At 42.3% G+C, this 23,848-nt stretch overlaps 1 protein-coding gene and 1 long non-coding RNA gene across 2 annotated transcripts in view; both read right to left on the bottom strand.

Annotated features, from left to right (window-relative positions):
- Window positions 1-23,848, bottom strand: part of LOC139532046 (cadherin-6-like) — a 111,241-nt gene that overhangs the window by 11,607 nt on the left and 75,786 nt on the right. Inside the window, exons 3-6 of the mRNA XM_071329158.1 lie at window positions 9,202-9,496; window positions 7,279-7,398; window positions 5,955-6,122; window positions 3,707-3,894 (exon numbers count right to left, since the gene is read on the bottom strand). Coding sequence (XP_071185259.1) covers window positions 3,707-3,894; window positions 5,955-6,122; window positions 7,279-7,398; window positions 9,202-9,496 — 771 coding nt within the window. The remainder of the gene's footprint in view (window positions 1-3,706; window positions 3,895-5,954; window positions 6,123-7,278; window positions 7,399-9,201; window positions 9,497-23,848) is intronic.
- On the bottom strand, window positions 19,859-21,631 carry LOC139532049 (uncharacterized). Its single transcript, XR_011666482.1, has 5 exons — window positions 21,382-21,631; window positions 21,240-21,291; window positions 21,021-21,127; window positions 20,517-20,589; window positions 19,859-20,306 (listed from the first exon to the last, which is right to left on the bottom strand). It is a non-coding gene; the product is annotated as an uncharacterized lncRNA (long non-coding RNA).

Raw genomic sequence — 23,848 nt, forward strand, 5'->3', positions numbered from 1 at the left:
CCTCGTCTAAGCAACACACACACGCACGCACAGACACACACAGACACACCAAGCAACGCGCACTCTATCAACAATTGAATTGATTCAGTGTGACTCAACCGCTCTGTCCCTCGTCAGTTGACACATTTTTAATTCACTTCCCCTCTAACACAGACAAATCCTGTGATTTGCAACACAATCCTCGTCGAAGAAACACACAATATCAACAATTGAATTAATTCAGTGTAGCTCAACGACTCCCTCTTTTTCTGTCTGGCTGTTTTCTGGTGTCTAGAGCGTTGGGCCAGTAACCGAAATGTTGCTAGTCTAGTAGAAGAACATGAGAAGGTAATATACTCGCGACTGGTGACTTGCTGAAACCAGCCTGGTGAGTTGATTCAATATGGCATTGTCCGGAGTGATGGCTGTATATTTGCATCTCACAGGAGCGAGTCACACCTTTGCTGTCACAATCTCCAGGATGAGAAGTTCTCATGGAAATCCTAGGGTCACTGTCACCAGGAGAGGTGTGAAGACTGATGAAACTTGAATCGACTAAATGAATGTTACTGTGCGAATTAAATTGTTGTGGTTGGTTTGTTTCAAGAGCTTATAAAGAGCTGCACATTTCGATATGTCTTATTGCATTATATTTTTTCTGATTGATGTATTTTTAAAGTGACTGGATTGAAATTGTATGTTGTGTTGACTGGTTGTCAGGCACATTCCTATTGTCTGGTCATAACATTCAAATTGAGTTGGTTAGATTAGAATCTGGGTGTGTTTTCCTGTTTTCGTTTTCACTCGCAAAGTGTTAAGTCATTTAAATTCAAGCTCCTGTGTGTATCAAACACACAGTTTTTCTCTTAGAGATGATTCTGAGCAGAAGACACGTGTAACCACGTTAAGTCTTAGCCTATTGGGGATAGTAATTACCCTTTGTTACTTTGTAATGTATGTATTTCATGTGCACTGTAATTGTTTGAGTGTCAATTATTTCGGAATACATTCTATTAGTTGAATTGAGTAAATGCATTCCTCGTTTTACAGAGTAATTATTTGATTGACTATATGCCTATAATTTAATAGGGCTATTGATAGTTGTTAATTACACTATACACATAGCATATGCAGTACGCTTGGTCTCTAACTATGCATCTCTGAGCTGAGGTTAACTCAATAATTTAATGCTAGGACAGTAATTGCCAGATATTAGCTCCTTGTTCCTCAGCCTCTTTATAATTGCACAACAGTAAACCTAGACATGTGTATCTTATAGTATTCTGAGTGGTGACGCAAGGCTCGCAACCTTGGCTATACCCACTGGATACGGGTATGGGCCTATAGCATTCACATAATAATGGAGTCAGATTGATAAATGTAGTTTATTATTATTCAACATACGTAATGGAGACCCCTCATCCTCAGTCGATGGGGATTTCCACCAACCTACATAATCGTTGGATCATTTCCACCAAACTAAATGGTGACTCATCCAGCTATTGGCGATTTCTATATTACATTACACTAGTTCAAATCCCCAAGCCGACAAGGTGAAAGATCTGTTGATGTGCCCTTGAGCAAGGCACTTAACCCTAATTGCACCAAGTCTAGGTCCAAGAGGCTTCTAAACGGCTTCAACCCCCAAGCCATAAGACTCCTGAACATCTAACCCTGAACACCCCCCCTCTCCCTCTTTTACACCGCTGCTACTCTCTGTTGTTATCATCTATGCATAGTCACTGTAATAACTCTACCTACATGTACATATTACTTCAACTAACCGATGCCCCCGCACATTGACTCTGTACCAGTACCCCCCTGTGTATCGTCTCACTATTGTTATTTTACTGCTGCTCTTTAATTACTTGTATTACTTTTATTCCTTATTCTTACTCATGTTTTTTTTTTTTTTTACTGCATTGTTGGTTAGGGGCTCGTAAGTAAGCATTTCACTGTAAGGTCTACACCTGTTGTATTCGGCGCATGTGGCGGCGCATAGAATTTGATTTGATTTGATAATGGCAGCCCCTGGCAGTGACCTCACTCTCCGAGGGTGTATCGGGAGAGTTGGGCTTTCTCCTCTTCTTTCCATTTGTGTGAATCCCATTAATCTCTCCTTTCTCCTGAAGTGTGCACTTGTTTGCTTCTAAGCGACTTTGGGTCCATTATATAAATACCATGTAGTATTATTATTATTATTCCCTTCATGGGAATAACTGGTATATGCTATGGAAACTCTAGCCATGGGATGAAACCTCTGGCTCTGTGCTTCATCTTTAAGAGTGTCATCACACCAACGCTCTCTGGAAAGAACACATCTGACGTGTGCCTTTAGCTGTGAGGGAGCAACTGCCAAATCAAATGCAGTCATTTAACCAGAGAGGTGTGTGTGTGTGTGTGTGTGTGTGTGTGTGTGTGTGTGTGTGTGTGTGTGTGTGTGTGTGTGTGTGTGTGTGTGTGTGTGTGTGTGTGTGTGTGTGTGTGTGTGTGTGTGTGTGTGTGCACTTGCATCAGCGCAGGTTTTTCAATGCCAATGAGCTTTCAACTGGCCACTGTCTGCCTGTACCGAACTTGATATCAAACAAATACAGACATTTGATATGACCCTTCATACTCAATAAATCATTGATTTATTTTTGTCCTGCTTGGATTTTCCTCAAGACAGGGGTTTAATGATGTCAACATGAGCATGTGTTGTTTGGTGACAGTACTAGTGGTACAGGAGAAATGGCATGCCCTTTTACCTAGATGAGCCATTTAATTAAAGTAGGCTCGGTTGTAGACCAGACCCTGTACACACGCACATGCACACGCCCGCACATACACACAGAGCGAGAGAGAGTGAGCCTAGATCCCTCCAATATCATTACAACGGTAGCATCAGCAGAAGGCAATTACATCTCCCTCCACTCAATGATGACCTGGTGGAAGTGGCGTGATCGATTTAAAGCCACACTAGAGGATAAGGGGGCGCTTGATAAAGCAACAATCTGATTCTGTTTAATACATCAACACAGACTATAGCTCAGAGCACCCAGAGGACTACTGACTGGTTCTGGTGAAATAAATACCTAGCATCAATCTGATCTGCACTCAGAAACCGTGACTAAGAATACATCCTATCTGAGCATGTGAATGTACAATCTGACATGACTGGATAGCAATGTGGCAAAATCCACCCTTTCAAAAGGCAAGGTGAAGCAGTTACCATATCACTTAAATCTTCCAGATACTTCTAGGGTTCCTAGGGAGTACTGGTTAGGGGTTGATTTGGAATCCAAACATTTTGAACAAGTGTGGACAGTAGCACAGTCTAGCGCAGTGTTTCCCAAACTTGCTCCAAGGGGTGCACGTTTTGGTTTTTGCCCGAACACTACACACCTGAGTCAAGTTATCAAAGCTTGAGGATTAGTTGATTATTTGAATCAGCTGTGTAGTGCTAGGACAAAAACCAAAACGTGCACCCCTTGGGGTCCCGAGGACCGAGCTTGGGAAACCTTGATCTAGTGTTTATAGGGGTTACGGTTAAATTTCGAATCCAGCCATACTGAACTTTCTGAGTGTGATAACACCTAGGGAGTAGGGTCGAATGCCCCATGAACGAGGGACTAGGAGTGATTTGGAATCCAGCCATACTGAAGGAATGACCTAGGGATTAGGGGCGAAGGAATAGGGACTAGGGACAAAGGGTAGTGGTAGATTTGGAATCCAGCCATTCACTGACCTTCCTGAGGGTGATGACGCCATCCTGTGTGCTCCTATTGGTTGAGATGTCGAACATGGCGGGGCCGTCGCTGCTGGTGATTCGGTAGGTCATCTCAGCGTTCCTGCCGATGTCAGCGTCCGTAGCTCGCAGCACGGCCACCGTCGAGCCCGGTTCTGTCGACTCGGGAGCTTTGAACTCATACAGACCTGGAGGAAAGACATACACACATTCGTTGTTGTTGTTTTTTCTCCATCTGTAGCACCTGGATCAACCCCTAAACTCATACTTTTAAATACTGTACATCTTAAAAGCCAAGATCAATCAATCTTGCATCATTTATTCAACTCTGAATACAATGGCCCATACATAGCTAGTTATTTTCACCAGATGATTTCCTGGTTTGAGCCAGATAAATTGATGCGTCCCTGTCTGTCAGCCTGAGCACCCCACTGTATCTCATATGCTTAAATAAATAGCTGGTCTGGTCTGCAGAGGGATGGACCTGACATACACACGGGCTGCATATACAAACACCACTGACACCCTCATAAAACATGCTGACATCATTCTGGCAACGCCTGAGTCGGCAGGTCCCACACACACACATCTTGCATGCACGCACGCAAGTGTACACACACACGCACACACACAAAGGTATGGGCACACACACAGATTCAGACATGTTTGTTTTACTATCGTTGTAGGGAACAAACAATTAATTCCCATTCAAAATCCTATTTTCCTTAACCCTAACCATAACTATCCTTGTGAGGATGTATGGTCTCCACAAGGATAGTAAAACCACACACACACACACACACACACACACACACACACACACACACACACACACACACACACACACACACACACACACACACACACACACACACACACACACACACACACACACACACACACACACACACACACACACACACACACACACACACCTCCCACTATGGAGACGTTTCCCAGGCTAACAAGTATTCAGTATTGGGTCGAGAGGTATAATATACAACAATTATATCGCTGCCTGACACTGGGTGTCCCATTACAATATCCACTTTCCCTCACTCTGTCCTTCTCTTTCTACCTGCCCCCTCTCTTCATCCCTCCCTCCATGTATTCCTCCCCATCTCATCTTCTCTTCCTTTCTAGCCATCTCTACCCCTTCCATCCCTCCCTTCTTGTTCTGTCCATTGAGGTGAGGTGCAGTGACAGTGTTTGTCTCCCTGTTGTAGAGGGTGATAAATGGAGTCAGTGTTTCTAAGTTTGTGTGAGTTTTGTCACGTGAAGAGCTGTTTGGCTTGTATGCGTTGATTATAACCAAGTGTAACACGCCCACACACACACACGCACACACACAGAGGTAAACACAGAGACACAGAAGCACACACACACACTGCTGTTATTGAGGGGAAACAAAATGACACCAGTAATCTGTCAATCTGATGCAGCTGCCTTTGCAATTGCAATGCACCAGAAAGGGAGAAAGCAAGGGAAAGAGAGGGACAGGAGACAGTGTGTGAGAGGAGATTGAAGGAAAGTGGGAGAGGAGTGTATGAGAAAAAGATGATTGGCAAAAGAAACAGTGAAAGCGAGGATGAGGAAGGAGAAAAAAACGAGAAACAAAGGACAGTAGCGGAGCCACACACAGTGACATTGAGAGCGTTAGAGAGAGCAAGAGCAAGAGACAGAGGATGACAGAGAGAAAGAGAATGAAAGTGATAGAGTTAGAGATAAACAGAGAGCGAAGAAGATAAAACCCACAGTGTACTCTTTTCATTTAATAGGGATTAGCAGGCTGATCTGATGCACTGTGCAGGACCCTTCACTCTCTCATATGGCTCTACATGTAATTATGCCAAGCCTTCAAGAGAGCGGCGCTGCCACACACACACACACACGCACACATACACACACAGACACACGCCACAGCAGCACAGTAATACTTTCTGCAATAATCCACATTCATTTTGAAATTGCCACCAGATGGAGGCTGCCTGGTTGGCACAAGCCTGTATAGTGAAATTAGTTTTATATTCACTGTGTGTATGTGAGATTGGGTGCACGTGTGTGTGTGTTTGTGTGTGTGTGTGTGTGTGTGTGTGTGTGTGTGTGTGTGTGTGTGTGTGTGTGTGTGTGTGTGTGTGTGTGTGTGTGTGTGTGTGTGTGTGTGTGTGTGTGTGTGTGTGTGTGTGTGTGTGTGTGTGTGTGTGCGTGTGCGTACACACATCTGTCTGTTTGTGTGCACTATACTCACTCTTTGGGAAGCGTGGTGGGTTGTCATTGACATCAGAGAGGGTAATGCTGACTGTGGTGGTCCCTGATAAACCACCCATCTGGCCAGCCATGTCTTTAGCCTGGATCACAACCACATAGTTCTCCTTGGTCTCCCTGTCCATGTTAGGCAGGGCTGTCTTGATCACACCTGAATGTGAAGGACAGACAGTCAGGACAGACGGTGAAAGTGATGCAAGATTAGATACTTCTGTTCGATATAGATATTTATAGCACTAACACTTTTTCCAAAGAGGAAATTAATTGAATATCAAACAATAGGGGATGTGAGGGTTGATGGTGCACATCATTCAAACCTAGTTCTGAGCAGCGTTGGTGAAACGCACGGTGAACGCAGGGGTATAACACTCTCATCCTGCTCTTTCATCACTTAGGATGTGGCAGCAGGGGGGGAGGGAGACACAGAGGAGTGTGTGTGTGTGTGTGTATCTCACTCGCTGAAGGACAGCTAGCAACTGAAAAACACGCTAGTCCATTCAAGTAGTTCTGAGGGGGAACAATACATAGATATACAGTATGTGTGTGTGTACTGTATGTATACACCAATACACTCTGAATACATCTCTCTACACTATCTTTCTCTCTCTTTATCTTTCTTCTCTCTCTCTCTAGTTCTCCCTCTATTCTTTCTTACTCTCACTCTCTGTCTATTATCTCTCTCTCTCTCTTCTTTCGATCTTTTTATCTTTCCCACTCCCTCTCTCGCTGTTGTTTACATGGCACATCTGGCATAAACCATATTACTGTTAATCCTGAGATTAAAACGGCAAATATTTTTTTGGGGGTCGCCATTTCCCTTTTGTTTAAGCAAAGAACACATTTGGGATCCATTCCAAAGCACACATTACAAATGATTAAATATAGCAGTGGTGACGGAGCAGTGGGATAGAAAAGCGGCGGTTGGCGGAGATTCTGTCCTTCTTTTCTGTCATGTCTCTTCAGTCTGACACGGGAGTTAATAGCCGCGGTGAACGCACACGCACACACACACACACAGTCTCCAGACGTGGTAGTGACGGGGTAGTGCACTGTTCATATCCTGGTTCACTCGCAGTATGAATTTGGGTTTCATTCAGGTGTTAGTTGAATTTGAGGCAGGTTAATTGAGGCAGGTTAATGGCACCTTGTGTATTCTTCCCTGTTCACTTTGTGGGAACATTGCTCCCTTGAGTACAGATAGACTGTAGAGGGTAAATATTATAGAACTCTGTATTTGCATTGTAACTGACCCTACCTCTCTTTTCTGTCTACAGAAAATAAAAAAGACAGGGTCTGTAAACACTGACCTGTGTTGGGCTCCACAGAGAAGTATGGCTGTCCTTGCAGGATGCTGTAGACCACCCTGGCACTGTTACCATATGTAGGGTCATCAGCGTCTGTAGCGGTCACCTGCATCACCACCGTGCCTGGGGAAGGAAAGAAGGAGGAGAAGAAAAAAAAGAGGGTAACTTGGTGAGCAAAGTTATACACATGGAATGGAGTCAGAGGGCGTTGGGGAACACTCAATAACACAAGATTCAAGACAACTTCCAATAAAGTGAACTGGACTGAACTGAAGTCTTTGGTGGCGTCACAAATGACCCCCCCCCCCCCCCAAAATGCATACTATTCTATGCCCTCTATACATATAATTTCCTATTCTCTATACAAATCTCACAGGCACCGTACGCAGCAGTTCCAGCAGCCAGTATAGCAGCTCTGCTGTTTGCAAGCCTCTAAAAACCTATTAGTGTATCTCGAGTGTCTGACAGCCATATATCTGATCCAATGCAACGGCTGTGATCCATTTTCCTTATCAAAGAGGCGGAGAATGATATTCCAACGGAACAAAGGGGAGAAGTGTTCGTCAAATAGTACCTCCCAGCGATGCCTAGAGGGGCCCAGTGTCGACTCATTAAATGCATAAGAAGAATTAATTGAGTAGAACTATTTAATGGCAATGAACATAAATATAGAATTGTGCAATTGGCATTGGAATCGTGACCAACTGAAACGTCTAATTCAGTGTCAATGTGAGGTCTGCACGGGTGAAACTAGTGGGCGCTTTACATTGCTGCACAAACATCTGAAGTCACTTTTCTCTTTAACCTCTTATTGAATAAATAAAGTGCAAGCTAATGTCTTTGATGATATCACTTTGCTTCTGAAGAGGGAATGCTCAGTATTTCACAGGACAAAGTGTCCAGTCGATTGCACTATAAAGGCCGGTCCAGAACAGGCCCTCTTTCAAGGCACACCTCACCTCTGGCTATGGGCAACTGCTTTTCTTACTCAGAGCGTGTAAACGGGCTGACAGTTTGTCACCTGTCGGTGTTATGTGAACAATGTCACTATTTAGTGTTACGTGTATACTTCACATACCCAAGAATACCTAATATCTGAACTGCATGATTACTCGTCTTGAATTACAACTACATTATTGACATACACCAGGCAAAAACAGAGTTTTTAATGTGTTGTAATTGATAACTGAACAGAGTATTCAAAAGTTTAGCTCAAGTATATAATATAAATCAGCATCATTGGGCCGCTTCACTTAGTTTGTTTGGCTGTAATAAAACAGCTAATGGACTGTAATCATTCGCATTTAACGACTCACTTTATTCACCCCAAATGGCAACCGATTCTCTATGAGCCCTGCTCAAATGTAGTGCACTACATAGGGAATAGGGTGCTATTTGGGACGTAGACAATAGTTCCTCTCATTATTATGATTGATAAAGCCCTCATTGATCCAACAGGATGGGCATTTGTTTGTAACAACTTTAGCTTGTCTCACACATAAGCCTTCCAATCCTGCTATCCATTGCAGATACAAGTATAGCATATATTATCACCACTGACTGCATGAGATCCCCCTCTTTTATAATGATGTCCAGGCTATCAGTTTAACTGTGGAACTGATGAACAATGGTCGGTCAGGCTATGAGTTACAGTTACACACAGGGCAAAACTGGATGACATGGTTATGACTTGACAACCAGAAACATTTCAACCACTTCTGCCCTGCTAGGTGTCTGTGGTAAGAAGTGAGTGAGATGGATGTAGGGCTGTTCTCTGTAGCCTACTTCTGTCATACGTACCAAGAGGTTACATCTCTGGTACGTGAGTGAAGTAGGGGTAAGGGTGTAGGTGATCATACATATTCAGTGGGGACATCTCAGGTATGTGTGTGGATTAAGGCTTAGGGTGTAGGTGTTCATACGTACCCAGTGGGGACATCTCAGGTACCTCTGTGAAGTAGGGGTCCTTGGTAAACTTAGGCTCGTTGTCGTTAATGTCATGGATCTTGATGATAAACTCTGACTCTCCCTCTAGAGAGGTGTTAGTGATTCTGTTGACGGCCTTGGCCCGGAGCGTGTAGTAGGCCTTCTCCTCCCGGTCCAATCTCTTAGTGGCATGGATATCCCCAGAGTTCTCATCGATGATGAACAGACTACCGGCTCCATCACCGGTCAGGACATATCGTATGCTACCGTCACCCCGGTCCCCGTCTGAGTGGAGCTGTAGAGTAATGAGAAACAAAGGGGACGAAGTCAGTTCACAATAGCACTCAATCACAATACAAAGGATTTGCAATGAATATGTACATTTCAATTATTGGACTCCTCTTGGGACAAACAAAGAAACTTCAATAGTTCATGCCACTCTGTGCTAGTGACTGATTGCAAATGATCTGAAGACAAATAATCTAATTGTGACACAACAACATCCTGACCATTTACATATTTTTCAAAAATTACTCTATAGATGTTTGATTTAAGATATTTGTGTTGTCCCCAATTTCCTATGCCATTTACAGAAATAATGATAATTTCATAGAAATGTAATCAGGCTGAGTGTGACCTGTGTGTCCTATGTCTGTTCTGACTAACTCCGAGGAGATCAGAGCTCTCTAACATGCTGTAGAAACATGACATGATATTTTCAGTTCTTCTTTTCTTCAATCATCTCCTCTCCTATCAATCTCCACTCCACTCCACTATTTCTCCTGATGTGGCCTGTTTCTGTCTGCATGAACAACAGCTTAGCTTGCTCTGACATTTTAATTCAGCCACCAAATCTCCTCAACATATTCATGTCTGGGAACTCATCAAAATTTTGTCTGCGTCCTGAATTGCACCGTATTCCATATATAGTGCACTTCCAGGGCCCATAGATATCTGGTCAAAAGTAGTGCCCTATACTGTATAGCCAAAAGGGTACTATTTGGGACACACTTGTCCTTCCTCTCTTTCCTCCTGCTGTTCCCCCTCCTTTTTTATTTATATTTTAGTGCATTCAGAAAGTATTCAGACCCTTTGACTTTTTCCAAATTTTGTTACTTTACAGCCTTATTCTAAAATGTATTCCATTCTTCTACTGAATCTACTGAAATATCACATTTACATAAGCATTCAGAGCCTTTACTCAGTACTTTGTTGAAGCACCTTTGGCAGCGATTACAGCCTCGAGTCTTCTTGGGTATGACGCTACAAGCTTGGCATATTTGGGGAGTTTATTCCATTCTTCTTTGCAGATCCTCTCAAGCTCTGTCAGGTTAGATGGGGTTGTTGCTGTACAGCTATTTTCTGGTCTCTCCAGAGATGTTCAATCGGGTTTAAGTCTGGCTGTGCCACTCAAGGACATTCCAGAGACTTGTCCCGAAGTCACTCCTGTGATGTCTTGGCTGTGTGCTTAGGGTCGATGTCCTGTTGGAAGGTGAACCTTTGCCCCAGTCTGAGGTCCTGAGTGCTCTGGAGCAGGTTATCATCAAGCATCTCTCAGTACTTTGCTCCGTTCATCTTTCCCTTGATCCTGACTAGTCTCCCAGTCCCTGATGCTGAAAAACATTCCTACAGGATGATGCTGCCACCACCATTCTTCACCGTAGGAAAGTTGCCAGGTTTCCTCCTGACATGATGCTTGGCATTCAGGCTAAAGAGTTAAATATTGGTTTTATTACATCAGAGAATCTATTTTCTCAAGGTCTGAGAGTCCTGTTAATGCGAGTGTAGCGAAATGCTTGTGCTTCTAGTTCCGACAGTGTAGCAATATCTAACATGTAATCAAACAGTTCCACAACAGCTACTACCTAATACACACAAATCTAAGTAAAGGAATGGAATAAGAATATATACATATACATATATGGATGAGGAAAGACAGAGCAGCATAGGCTAGATTCAATAGATGGTATAAAATACAGCATATACTGTACATTAGATGAGTAATGCAAGATATGTAAACATTATTAAAGTGGCCTTATTAAAGTGTCTAGTGATCCATTTATTAAAGTGGCCAATGATTTCAAGTCTGTATGAAGGCAGCCTCTTGAGAGCCTTGCGGATGTGGGCGGTGCAGTTGCCGTACCAGGCGGTGCAGTTGCCGTACCAGGCGGTGATGCAGCCCGACAGGATGCTCTCAATTGTGCATCTGTAAAAGTTTGTGAGGGTTTTGGGTGACAAACCAAATTTCTTCAGCCTCCTGAGGTTGAAGAGGTGCTGTTGCGCCTTCTTCACCACACTGTCTGTGTGGGTGGACCATTTCAGTTTGTCCGTGATGTGTATGCCGAGGAACTTAAAATGTTCCACCTTCTCCACTGCTGTCCCGTCGTGTGGATAGGAGGGTGCTCCCTCTGCTGTTTCCAAAAGTCCATGATCATCTCCTTTGTTTTGTTGACGTTGAGTGAGAGTTTGTTTTGCTGACACCACACTCCGAGTGCCCTCACCTCCTCCCTGTAGGCCGTCTCGTCGTTGTTGGTAATCAAGCCTACGACTGTTGTGTCATCTGCAAACTTGATGATTGAGTTGGAGGTGTGCATGGCCACGCAGTCATGGGTGAACAGGGAGTACAGGAGGGGGCTGAGCACGCACCCTTGTGGGGCCCCAGTGTTGAGGATCAGCGAAGTGAAGATGTTGTGGAGGAAGTCCAGGACCAAATTGCACAGGGGCGGGGTTGAGACCCAGGTTCTCTAGCTTAATGATGAGCTTGGAGGGTACTATGGTGTTGAATGCTGAGCTGTAGTCAATTAACAGCATTCTTACATAGTTATTCCTCTTGTCCAGATGGTGCAGTGTGCAGTGTTGTGGCGATTGCATCGTCTGTGGACCTATTAGGGCGGTAAGCAAATTGAAGTGGGTCTAAGGTGACAGGTAATGTGTAGGTGATATGATCCTTGACTAGCCTCTCAAAGCACTTCATGGTGTCAAAAGTGAGTGCCACAGGGCGATAGTCATTTAGTTCAGTTACCTTTGCCTTCTGGGGTACAGGAACAATGGTGGCCATCTTGAAGCATGTGGGGACAGCTTTCAGTTTTGCGCGAATGCCACCATCTATCCACAGTTTCTGGTCATGTGCCTTTTACTGAGGAGTGGCCCACTCTACCATAAAGTGCTGATTTGCAGAGTGCTTCAGAGATGGTTGTCCTTCTGGAAGATTCTAACATCTACACAGAGGAACTCTGGAGCTCTCTCAGAATGACCATCGGGTTGTTGGTCTCCTCCCTGAACAAGGCTCTTCTCCCCCAATTGCTCAGTGTGGCCAGCTCTAGGTAGAGCCTTGACTTGATTTAACTTCTTCCATTTAAGAATGATGGAGGCCATTGTGTTCTTGGGAACCTTCAATGCTGCAGACACTTTTGCGTACCCTTCCCCAGATCTGTGCCTCGACACAATCCTGTCTCTGAGCTCTACGGACAATTCCTTCAAACTCATGGCTTGGTTTTTGTTCTGACATGCACTGTCAACTGTCGGATATAGACAGGTGCGTGCCTTTACAAATCATGTCCAATCAATTTAATTTAGCACAGGTGGATTCCTATCAAGTTGTAGAAGCATTGCAAAGGGTCTGAATACGGATGAATACTGAATATATGTAAATAAGGTATGCATCTTTTTTATTTGTAATAAATTAGCAACATTTTCAAAAAACAGTTTTCGCTTTGTCATTATGGGTATTGTGTGTAGATTCATGAGGAATTGTTTTCATTTCATCCATTTTAGAATAAGGCTGTAATGTGACTGAATTCAGGAAGGTGAGTTTGTGTACAGTTTTCAAGATGTACTCTTTTTTTTTATAGACTCTTCCAAATAGTATATCATACACTGCAGATGGGGGAATCCTGGGAACGTTATGCTTCATTGACATTTGATAAACTTGTTATCCCACTTTAGAGACAGGTAGAAGAAAAATGCCTTGAATGATTTTCTCTCTTTCGAGAGACCCCTCATTCTTTACGCCCATTAAGTATAGTTCACACCCTCTTAAGCCTTAGCCCCACCCATCTCTTTCAATATTTAAAAGCATGAGTAAGCATGTCATTGTCCTCCAGAAAGTACACTCCAAAAATTAGGGGTTCAACTTCTTCTAAGATCCTCAAAGTACTTGGCACTGAAAATTGCCCCCAATAGATTCTTCCAAGAACCCCATAGGAGGTTGGGTTCATCGAGGAACCTCCTTAGTTGGTGAGGGTTCTAGCAAGAAGCTAACTGCCGAACTGAAGCATTTTGATTTGAATTTGAAAGGACAGCAGGTGCAGGCATTTAAATGAAAAATGCAAAGGTCTCCTCAATTTAAGTTCAAGTTTGTCCCTTGTATGATCTAAATTGGTATTGTTTTATAATGATACCATCGATCTTTTCATATTTGTGCAAATATTTCTAAAGCAGAAAATGGACACAATTCAGGGGATATCAATCAACAAAGAAGTAAGAATATGTAGGCTATAAGAATATGTTGAAGGCTAGCTGTATTGGGTGCAGATGACTGAACTGCTAATTTTTGTGTCTGTCTCTACAGGTATACAGAGGAGGAGGCATACAAAGGTATGCCAATTGGTATTGGTTTGTTATGCAGATCACATGTACCTCTTCAATGAAAATCCCATAGGCCTCTGCATTATGGACAAGGTATGTGTATGAACACCATTATATAAAATAATAATTATATAAACTTATTTTTCATGCACATTTATAACAAAAAAACAAGGTATGAATACTGTTGTGTGCATCTTTTGTTAAACATCTGTAGAATTACTATTTTTGGGATTCACAGACACTCCCTCCCTATAACAGGAAACCTGTTCGATCCCCATGCACTGCAAAATCATTCTGGCTATGGATATGGAGAACATCAACACATTAACATCAACATACCAGAGGATATACCAGTTGGACTTGCGGCTCTGCTGGGAGTTTAATATTGTGTTATTGTTATGCTTATTATTAATAATACAAAAAATAATAGGGGAGGGGGGTAGTTAAAAAATTAACCCCAAAACGTTCTTCAAAGGTTCTTCGAGGATCCATTAAAAGGGGTTCTTTGAAAAACCCTTTTAATGGGTTCTTTGAAGAACTTATAGGGGTTCTTCTACAGTTTCAATTTGAAGAACCCCTAAAGGATACTCCAGGAACCTCTTATTTTTTAGAGTGTAGTCTCTATTATGCCCCTCAATTATCTCGGCCAATCATGGACCCTTCCTTTCTTCCTCATAGCTCATGTATTCATATTTACGGACCCCAGACCAGCTTGTAATTAAGGCATATGAATGTTCATATGTTAAAGAAGACATAATATTTTTTTTCAAAAGCCCTGCTTTGAAGTAGGATATAGCATCAAAAGCCTACGATCCTGAATCCGGTCACATAATGTGGTGTGTGACTTGCTAGCTTCTGGTGCTGGACAGATGGAGTATGTTAGATTGTTCAGTCAGTAAATTCAATCAGGTGGATGAGCACTGCAACAGTATGAATGTGTCCCAAATTGCACCCTATTCTTCTTTAACAATGTATCTTTAATGTATCTTTAACATGTCTGTGTTTGTTGTAAACACTGAAAGATATGATCATCGTGTTTTCCACCTATCTAACCAAGTTGGGAGAAGCTAGCTACTGACTGTCTATATTTGTGGTTATGTTGTGCTGACCATGTACCTCCCCTCTGGTGTGGCAGGTAGCCGAGTGGTTAAGAGTGTTGGACCAGTAACCAGAAGGTTGGTTGTTCAAATCCCTGAGCTGGCAAGGTGGAAAAGTCTGTATTTCTGTCCTTGATCAAGGCAGTTAACCCGCAACAACAACAACTGCTTTGTGTACGTTGATTAAGGCAGCCCCCACACCTCTCTGATTCAGAGGAGTTGGATTAAAGGTAGAAGGCACATTTCAGTTAAATGCATTCAGTTGTGCAACTGACTGGTTATCTTCTTGTTCCTCTCCCATCACCTGCTCCCTCTCCCAATGAGATACATTTACATTTTAGTAATTCAGCAGACAGTCATATCCAGAGCAACTAGGGTTAAGTACCTTGCTCAAGGTCACATCAACAGATTTTTCACCTAGTCCGCTTGGGGATTCAAACCAGCAACCTTTTGATTACTGGCACAATGCTCTTAACCGCTAGGCTATCTGCCACCGATAGACAGACAGTGTGACATATTCCGTCCAATCTTGTTTGTATGGACACAGAGTGAGCGCTCGGGGTCTGCTCGTTTGGTTTTGAGGGGTTTAGCATCATTCCCTCATTCCCCTGAAGGATATTACACAGCCAGCTCAGTGTATCGAACCCCTGCTCTCCTCTCCTGCTTACTGCACTAAGGTTTGTGATCCCTCCGTCTCCCTCCTCTTCTAGTCACCCACCCTACCCCTTTCTATGGTGGAAGTGAATTTACAGCCGCCCACCCGGGTCCCTGCTACTCAAATTAGGAGAAAAACCTCTCCCGAAAATCAATCTGTCAGCCAGACGTGGATCCACAATGGCTCCTGATAAATTTCTCTTGAAAATTCAATAAAAGACTCACCAGGGGGAAGAAAGCATTGATCATGGCCACCAGGATACCTCCACACGTCGATGCAGGGCCCTTTCTCCTCCGTCCTCCATGATATCAAATCATAATGAAATAAAGCAAAGGAGGAATATGTCCCAAATGGCACCCTATTCCCTATTTAGTGAACTTCTTTAGTGTGTCATTTGGGAAGCACCCAAGGAAGATGCTCCAGTACTAGTGCTACAGGAGAGCTTTGGCCTTTTGTGGAGCGAGTTTCTGTTCTGTAGGTCACCCATGCTCTATTAGATTAAGAACTATTCTATTTTATTACACACAATAAAGAGGTCACAAGACAGTAGTTTTTGAAAGGCAACATTAACCAACTCCACAAGATCCATAAATCCTAACATTTTAAGTGTAATAATAATAATAATCAATACATTCCTAAAAATAATGATATCACATACGTTTTTACCTTAATTCTGCATATTAGGAGCAGGAATATTGTAGACGTTTTTCTTTTAAATTAATGTATATCATCAGCACAGAAAATGGCATGGTGGTCCAGACATATTTAGCTGTCATTTGAGTATCACAGAGCTATAGGGTATACAATATGTATGGTTTTAGACAAGGCCCTTAGGTCAACCAGCCAGTTACCCTTTTAGCCCTTCAGTCTACCGCCAAATAGTCTGGGTGTGTCCCAAATGGCACACTATCCCCTATACAGTGGACTAGGGCACATATGGACTTATACACTTAATAACATTATTATTTAAATAACATAACAAAGTGGTAACTATTTCATCATTGGGATACACATAGGCACTTGAGGAACTCAACTTTTGTAAGCCTCATTTAAGACATGCTCCAGAATACTGACAACTACTAAGTATTTTTTTAAACATTCCAATTTGGGCTGGATGTGTCAATGTGTAGTTCATACATGCATAATCTATGAGTAGAATTACTGTAGTACCTCAGTTATCCACGAAATCCCTAGTTTGAAAGCGACATCATGCACCCACAGCAGAGCATGAGAGAAAGCGAGAGAGCAATGACGTGGTGCACATATCTGCGCGTACAGTGGTTCCTCCTTTAAAAGTTGCGAGCTTGCACCGCGGGATTTAGAGGTACCCAGTGTCATGGCTTCATTGCTCCAGACCACCACAAGGGGGAGATAGAGCACTCATTATGCATTTGGGTCTCAAGGTTTTTTTATGACCAATCATATCGAGTGGTTCCAATGACGAATTTTGACGCGAGCCACCCTTGCCCTTGTGGCGTTCTTCAACAAAGATGGCTGACAAAACATTATGTTGGAACCAGATGTAAGTTGTTATAACGTCATAACGAGTCAAGCAAAACATTTACAATTGAGAGGAATATGTTAGTTAATGTAAAGACAAACATTTGTGCATATTTTTTTGTCATAAAGTTAATTTATGAAAATCACTATTTAGCAAGTTATCTGACTAGCTAACATTAGCCAGCTAGCTAGTGTTAGGACAATGCATTTGTAATTCGTGTTGTTTAATGTTTTAGGGACTCCTGAGAAAACCAGCAAACCAGGCTGTCGTCTTGTGAAACAGTGGATGTAAAAATCTAGCTAGCTAAAGCATTTACTGCTAATTGAATGTACAATTAGCAGTAAATGTGTAAGCTTGCTTTGCAATGCAGCTGAAGAAACATAGCTAGCTAACTATTTACTTGCTTATTGTGTAGTGGAGGATAAAAAGAACTGTATGCATATGGATGTGTAGCTAGCTACAGTATGTAGCCGATCTGTGCATGGACCCTAAAACGTTAGGTTCTAAACTAATATTCATACCAATCTATGAACCTCAGCTATCATAGTTGTTGTATCAACTTCAAGTCTGAATGGCATTAATGAAGCCTATGGATAGAGTAGAATACATTAACTTTATTGCGCCAAGGATGCAAGTCCTATATACATGTACTGTAGTTATTACCATGCATGAGATTCCCACATTGTAGCCTGTAACGTAAACTCACCCCATTCCGTTCAAATGTGCGCAACCGCAACATTCATACGAGGCTACAAAGAAAACTCATGGGTTTGTACCGACTGTGTTGACTTCAAAATCAGGGGTGTGAACTACGTTTCTATTCAAGCGTTGATCGACATGGTAATGGCTCTATAGTATTGGAGAAAAGTTGAAAAAACGGACCCTCCGTTACATCATGACGTGTCATGTCGTAACGTACAGCACGCATAAAGCAACTATTTCTGTCTTACAATCTCTCTCCACCAGGTGTAGCACTTCTCTCATCGTTTAAAAACAAGAAATGGACAGTGATGGGGGTAAGGGGGGATACCTAGTCATTTTTTGCGTCATCATTGCATGCGATCATCATTCTCAAAGCCGCTGTTTACTTCTAAGATCACTTTAGCACCGCCCTAAAAACCTGATTCAAATTCGACACAAACCTTCAAATAGATATGTAATGACACATTATATAAACTCTTTATAGTGTTTTATTTCCATTTTAGAGGCGATAAGGTGATAAGTTGGACAGATCGAGTGAAGAAATGCTATTTTCCCACAAAACATCTCTCCTTCTCACTATCACGCATTAGTTTCGCTTCCCCACCCGCCATTTTTTTTAAAGACCCTACGGAGCTCATTGTCTTGTTGAATTATGCAGAAACGGGCAGCGTGGGGGTCATGTAATTGATTCTGTTGGAAAGGGGAGAAATTGTGCTTTACAATGGTATTGACATTACAGTTGATCTGGAAGTATTACGTTTTTGGGGCGCTAAAATAAGGTCAATTGTACGGACCAAGGCGATGTACAAAAGTGAGTGAGTTTACGTTACATTGAACATATCCACTGATCATGTACTCTTCTGTGGGGTTTTATAAGGTTTTTTGACATGCTTAACTAACTATAAGCTAGTAGGGCTTCTTATGCATTAAAGTTTGAATTACTGACTCATGTGAACCTACATTTTCCATTAGTCTCTACTCTTACCAGTGCTCTGTCTAACCATGAGGCCACAGCCTGAAATTGCAACAAATGTATCTGAGCATAAGATATGAACAAGCAGTCTGAAATGTGTGTGTGTTAGAAAGGGCGCTGTGGGCGCTGTACTGTGTGACCGAGACTGTGCTAATCTTAGAGAGACACAGGAGGGGGGTGAATCAGGGGACTGCTGACTGTGGTGTACAATAGACAATAACAGATAAACTATACACACGAAGAACATCTGTGAGGTTCTGAGTTATGCACTATAACCCAATACTATAACAAACGTGATTAGCAACTGTATTACATGTGATTGAATACTATAACAAACGTAATTAGCAACTGTATTAAATGTGATTGGATATTGACAAACTGTTGGCCTGGGAGCCTGGGTGTCTGTGTGTGTGTGCTGGAAGTAACAGTTAGCCAGATAAGAGTGCTGGGAAGCTGTGGTTAGCCTTGAGCGAGAACAGTGGCCATTGTATACAGGTGTGAATATCTCAGACAATATTACAGAGCTGTCTGACCTCAGTCTTTGGGGTGAAGGAGCGTAATCTACACAGCAACAGCGTCGGGACATCACATGCGCTAAGGGGCCAGGACTGGCTTAAGGCGCCAACATCAACGATAGGCTGGGTAAGTCTAAACCACGCCCAGTCTCTACTCTGACAGGCCGGCTCGGAAGTGGGAACTATCTCTGTCATGAGTATAATATACTATCTTTGTCAGGAACAAATCAGTTCTCTGTCTTATCCTGCGTGATGAAACATTGAACCCGTATATACGGAAATTGCATCTGCCATTTATTAACTTTTGAATTAAACAATTATTTTAACCAAGTTCAGGTGTCATATTGTTCCGATCTCAGTCGAACTTACGCAGCCTTAACACTTCCCTGGCAAATAAAGGTGCGGTTCAGGTATGAATCTCTGAGACATTCTTTTTCAGTCATATCAAACTCCATTATTTGAATGATGCTGTGTCTGCATGTATGTATTACAACTATACACTTCAACAATGTTTACCACTCCTGCTCCTGGAACATCAATGATTACACATTGTAACTATGCAATAGACTAGAAACATGATTGATTTGTAATATATACTGTATATATACAAAAAAATCTATGCATATCTAACTCCCTTCATCTGCATTAATCTGAGGACACAGGATAGTATTTCAATGAGATACTTAATTTCAACCAGTGGAGAATGTGAAACGCTTTATTGAAAGAAGTTCATTATCCAGGTGTTATAAATACATAAATGCATTATAATTATGATAATTGTAATATTATAAATACAAGTGCAATCTGTACTTCAATGCACATATGGTGTGCATTATAAAACGAGGAAGAAAGACGAGGTGGGGAGAGAGGTGTAGAAGACAGAAAGGGAAAGAGGTAAAAACAGCGGTAGACAGCATATGATTCATGAATTACTGTGCTACCCTAATATTCTCTCAGTTCATCACAATTGCGGTGTCTCCTAACCAGCCTTGGGCCCCCAGTTGGCCCGAAGGTTATCTTAAGAGCGGGTGAGGTGGCGATGACAGGACTGGCTTCCTCTCACATCAATACATACCTGCAGACGAGTGACAAATGGATAGAGAGAGAGCATGATTAAGCCTTGTTTTTTTTTATTCTAACACGGTCAGTCATCTTAAATCAGGAGGTGAAATGCAAAACTGACCTTGGATCATTAACTCCGGGACTACTACATCGATGTCTGTAGTTCAATGTAAAGCATCTCTATAATAATACTTCCTGTTGACCTGACCAAGTGACATCTCACCTATGATCATGCTGTGCCCTCTGTGTCAGCCAGTTCAGATGCGGGAGGGGTTCACCAAAACAGCTGATATAACCTAGAGGATTTAGGGAGAAGGGGGAGAGGGGATGAAGTGAATAAGAGAGACTGTTATTGTGTGTGTGTGTGTGGTCTCACCTGGTGTCCACACTAATTGGCTACAGAGTACTTTATGCTAAAAAACAGACACATGAGGACAAACAATAGAAGATAATGTCAATAGAAGATACTTTATGGGATGCAGACACAAATCGGAGTGTGCCGGAAACATTTAAATATAGAGGGCTATGTGTCTCACCACTTGGTTATTGCAAGGCTAACCCCCAGGGAAAATTATAGTCCAGTGAAAATGGCTGTGTTTATGCGGTGTAAATCTGAAAATTAGCAGCTGACATCTCAAGGGTTTTTTAATTAATATATGTGAGACAGGTTCCATGTACCACAAGACAGGCAGAGACGGAGAAAAAGAACACAGAACAGTTTAATTACCTCTGGTTATGGACACTTTTGCCAGCAATAAAGCTTCCACGGCCTGTTCCTCGGACAGTGAACATCTGGCAATATCTACATTTTCGACCCCTTGATCAGCTCGCTCTCTGAAAGTAAAGAAAACAGCTTATTTTTTATAGATATGAAAACAATAACTTAGATATGACCGTTCAATCTAAAGCAGCAGATTTTTAGGATATACAGCCCAGTGCTGCTTACCTGAGATGCCATCATCAAACAGACCTTCTTCGTAGGTGTCCGCTTTGACTTCCTTTGTTTGGAAAAAAGTTGCTTTCAGAACAATTATTTTTGATGGAATATAAAAAAAGGTTTTGCTCTCGACAAAAAGACACAAATGTACCTCCATAAGAATGTTCCTGTGAATAACCACATCTTCATACAAACGCGCTACTGTATGCAGAATTCTTGACGCACAACCGAAGATGCTGCCATATCCTGCCAGCACGCCCACAAGCGAGCCACTCAGGAGCAGAATGATGATGCGTGGAAGAGGGAAAGGAATGAGATGGGAACAGCAATTTGTTGCAATTTGGGGTGGAGGGCTAATAGCTGAACAATAGACTATTCAACCTTTACTTAATACACTAATAGCCGAGCTAAGTGTGAACCCCCCCCCCCCCCCCCCCCACACTCCTATCACAGACCAGATTTTCCCTGACGACCAAGGGGTAGCTTACTACTCAATGTAATAAAGTAATGACTTTTAAAATAAGTTACCTTACACGTTATGTTGGCTGACAATTTGTTCGCTACACTGTCCTCACGGACCACATAGCATATCATTACAGCAGTATGTACCGGTATGTTAGCTAGCTACCTAACGTTAGTAGTTAAACATCAAACTTGCCAGTATATTAACTATAGGCTATCTAACTACCCAACGTTTATTGACTTGATTATTCTCGTCATTCTTAGCTTAGCTAAATGGTATTGTCGTTGTACTTTCTCAATGGACATTTGGGTGCTTTCGTAAATTCGCTCTGGCTGTCTATAGGCTGGACAATAGAACTAGTCAAAATTCACCCAAGGCTGAAAAACTGGAACACTAGCGCGAGCCCATTAATGGAATCGAACGTTCGCAGAGCCTGTTTTGACTGGAGTGATGCTTAGAATTCCACAAAAAATGTATCTCTTTTATTTCACCACTACAATCTGTTTGTTGGACAAAACTGGAAAAAACTACTTGTGTAGAAAGTAAATATCTGCACCTCGATGATGTCAACTGTGCTTATGACTACGTAATGAAAAAGTTGGGTAAAAATAAAAACTTCTGACTATAACTGGTCTACCGATCAATGACAAATGAGCTCGCTGCCCAGACTTACACAATTACAAAGAGGAGATTCTTCTGATTAAAATGGTGCCCGTGTAACAGTTTTGCATCCGTCCCTCTCCTCGCCCCTACCTAGGCTTGAACCAGGGACCCTCTGCACACATAGATAACAGCCACCCTCAAAGCATTGTTACACATAACTCCACAAAAGCAGCAGCCCTTGCTAGGGGAACAACTACTTCAAGGTCTCAGAGCGAGTGACAACACCGATTGAAACGCTATTAGCGCGCACCCCGCTAACTAGCTATCGGTTACACCTGATTTGAAAAAAAATCTAAATATACACATTGTGAGATATTTGGCAAAATAGACAGACATGCCTATATTTCCCCCATAGGAAACAATGGGAAGACCGCAGAGTTCGAATATTATTTTTGTTGTTTACATTTTAACTATAAAACAATGTGAGCAGGTCTCATTGAAAAACAATAGCGAAGCAGGCATTGTGACGTTGAACAATGAGCTGGGAATAGAACGTTCGGAAGGCAAGTTGGTGCCACGGTGCTCAATAGAACTAATAGGAGCTGGCAGGGTGAAAAATGCACTAAAATAAGGCCTGTTTTTTCGCGATTACTTTAAATTGACGGCAAGCAGCTGGGAAATATGGTCATATTATGAAACTGGGCTCCACGGCAGATGCAATGAACTAGTTTTTATCAGAAAAGAACGTTGTTAAAAATTTAATGTGTTCAGCCTACTATCTACATGGGTTTCAGAGCACTCTCGTCTGAGTGTACCAGAGCGAAGAATAATTACTTTACGAGCGCTCAACACCCGTTGAATATGGCCGGTGTCAGTAAACGTCGGATAAAAAGCATGATTAAATTGTTTCCAGCAGCACATTTACAGTCACCAACGCTCTGGTTAACATGAAAACTGACTTACCAGCTCTGCTAGGGCAAGTAAAATGGTCAGAGTGGTCTCTTTTGTGTCTGGAAGTAGCTAGCCAACGTTAGCTTGGGTGCTTGACTGCCGTTGTAAGGCCAGAGCGCTCAAATCAACCCTACTCCTCGGCCCGAACGTCCAGTGTGCGCTCCGAGAGCGAAACGGTCTGAATTTACAAACTGACAATTTTTCTCTGAATGGAAACACCATAGTATTAATCAAATTAATTAATTACTTAATTCCATTATAATCATATACCATATACTATGTTATTACAAAAATGGTTTTAAATTCTCTGGTAATGTCAATACGGAATACGATCAAATGCTTCTCAAAGATGCCCTCTGGTGGTCAAACTAGCAATAACTTGTAGTAACAGAATAAATGGCTGAGAATTAAATGACATGCCACAGAATGCTGCAACAGCATGCAGGGTGTGCCGCAGTATGGCGCAGCTTTTATAGGAGGAACCACTGTACAGTGGGGAGAACAAGTATTTGATACACTGCCGATTTTGCAGGTTTTCCTACTTACAACGCATGTAGAGGTCTGTAATTTTTATCATAGGTACACTTCAACTGTGAGAGAC

Source organism: Salvelinus alpinus, chromosome 10 (genome assembly GCF_045679555.1).
Source record: "Salvelinus alpinus chromosome 10, SLU_Salpinus.1, whole genome shotgun sequence".
Classification (NCBI taxonomy): Eukaryota; Metazoa; Chordata; class Actinopteri; order Salmoniformes; family Salmonidae; genus Salvelinus; species Salvelinus alpinus.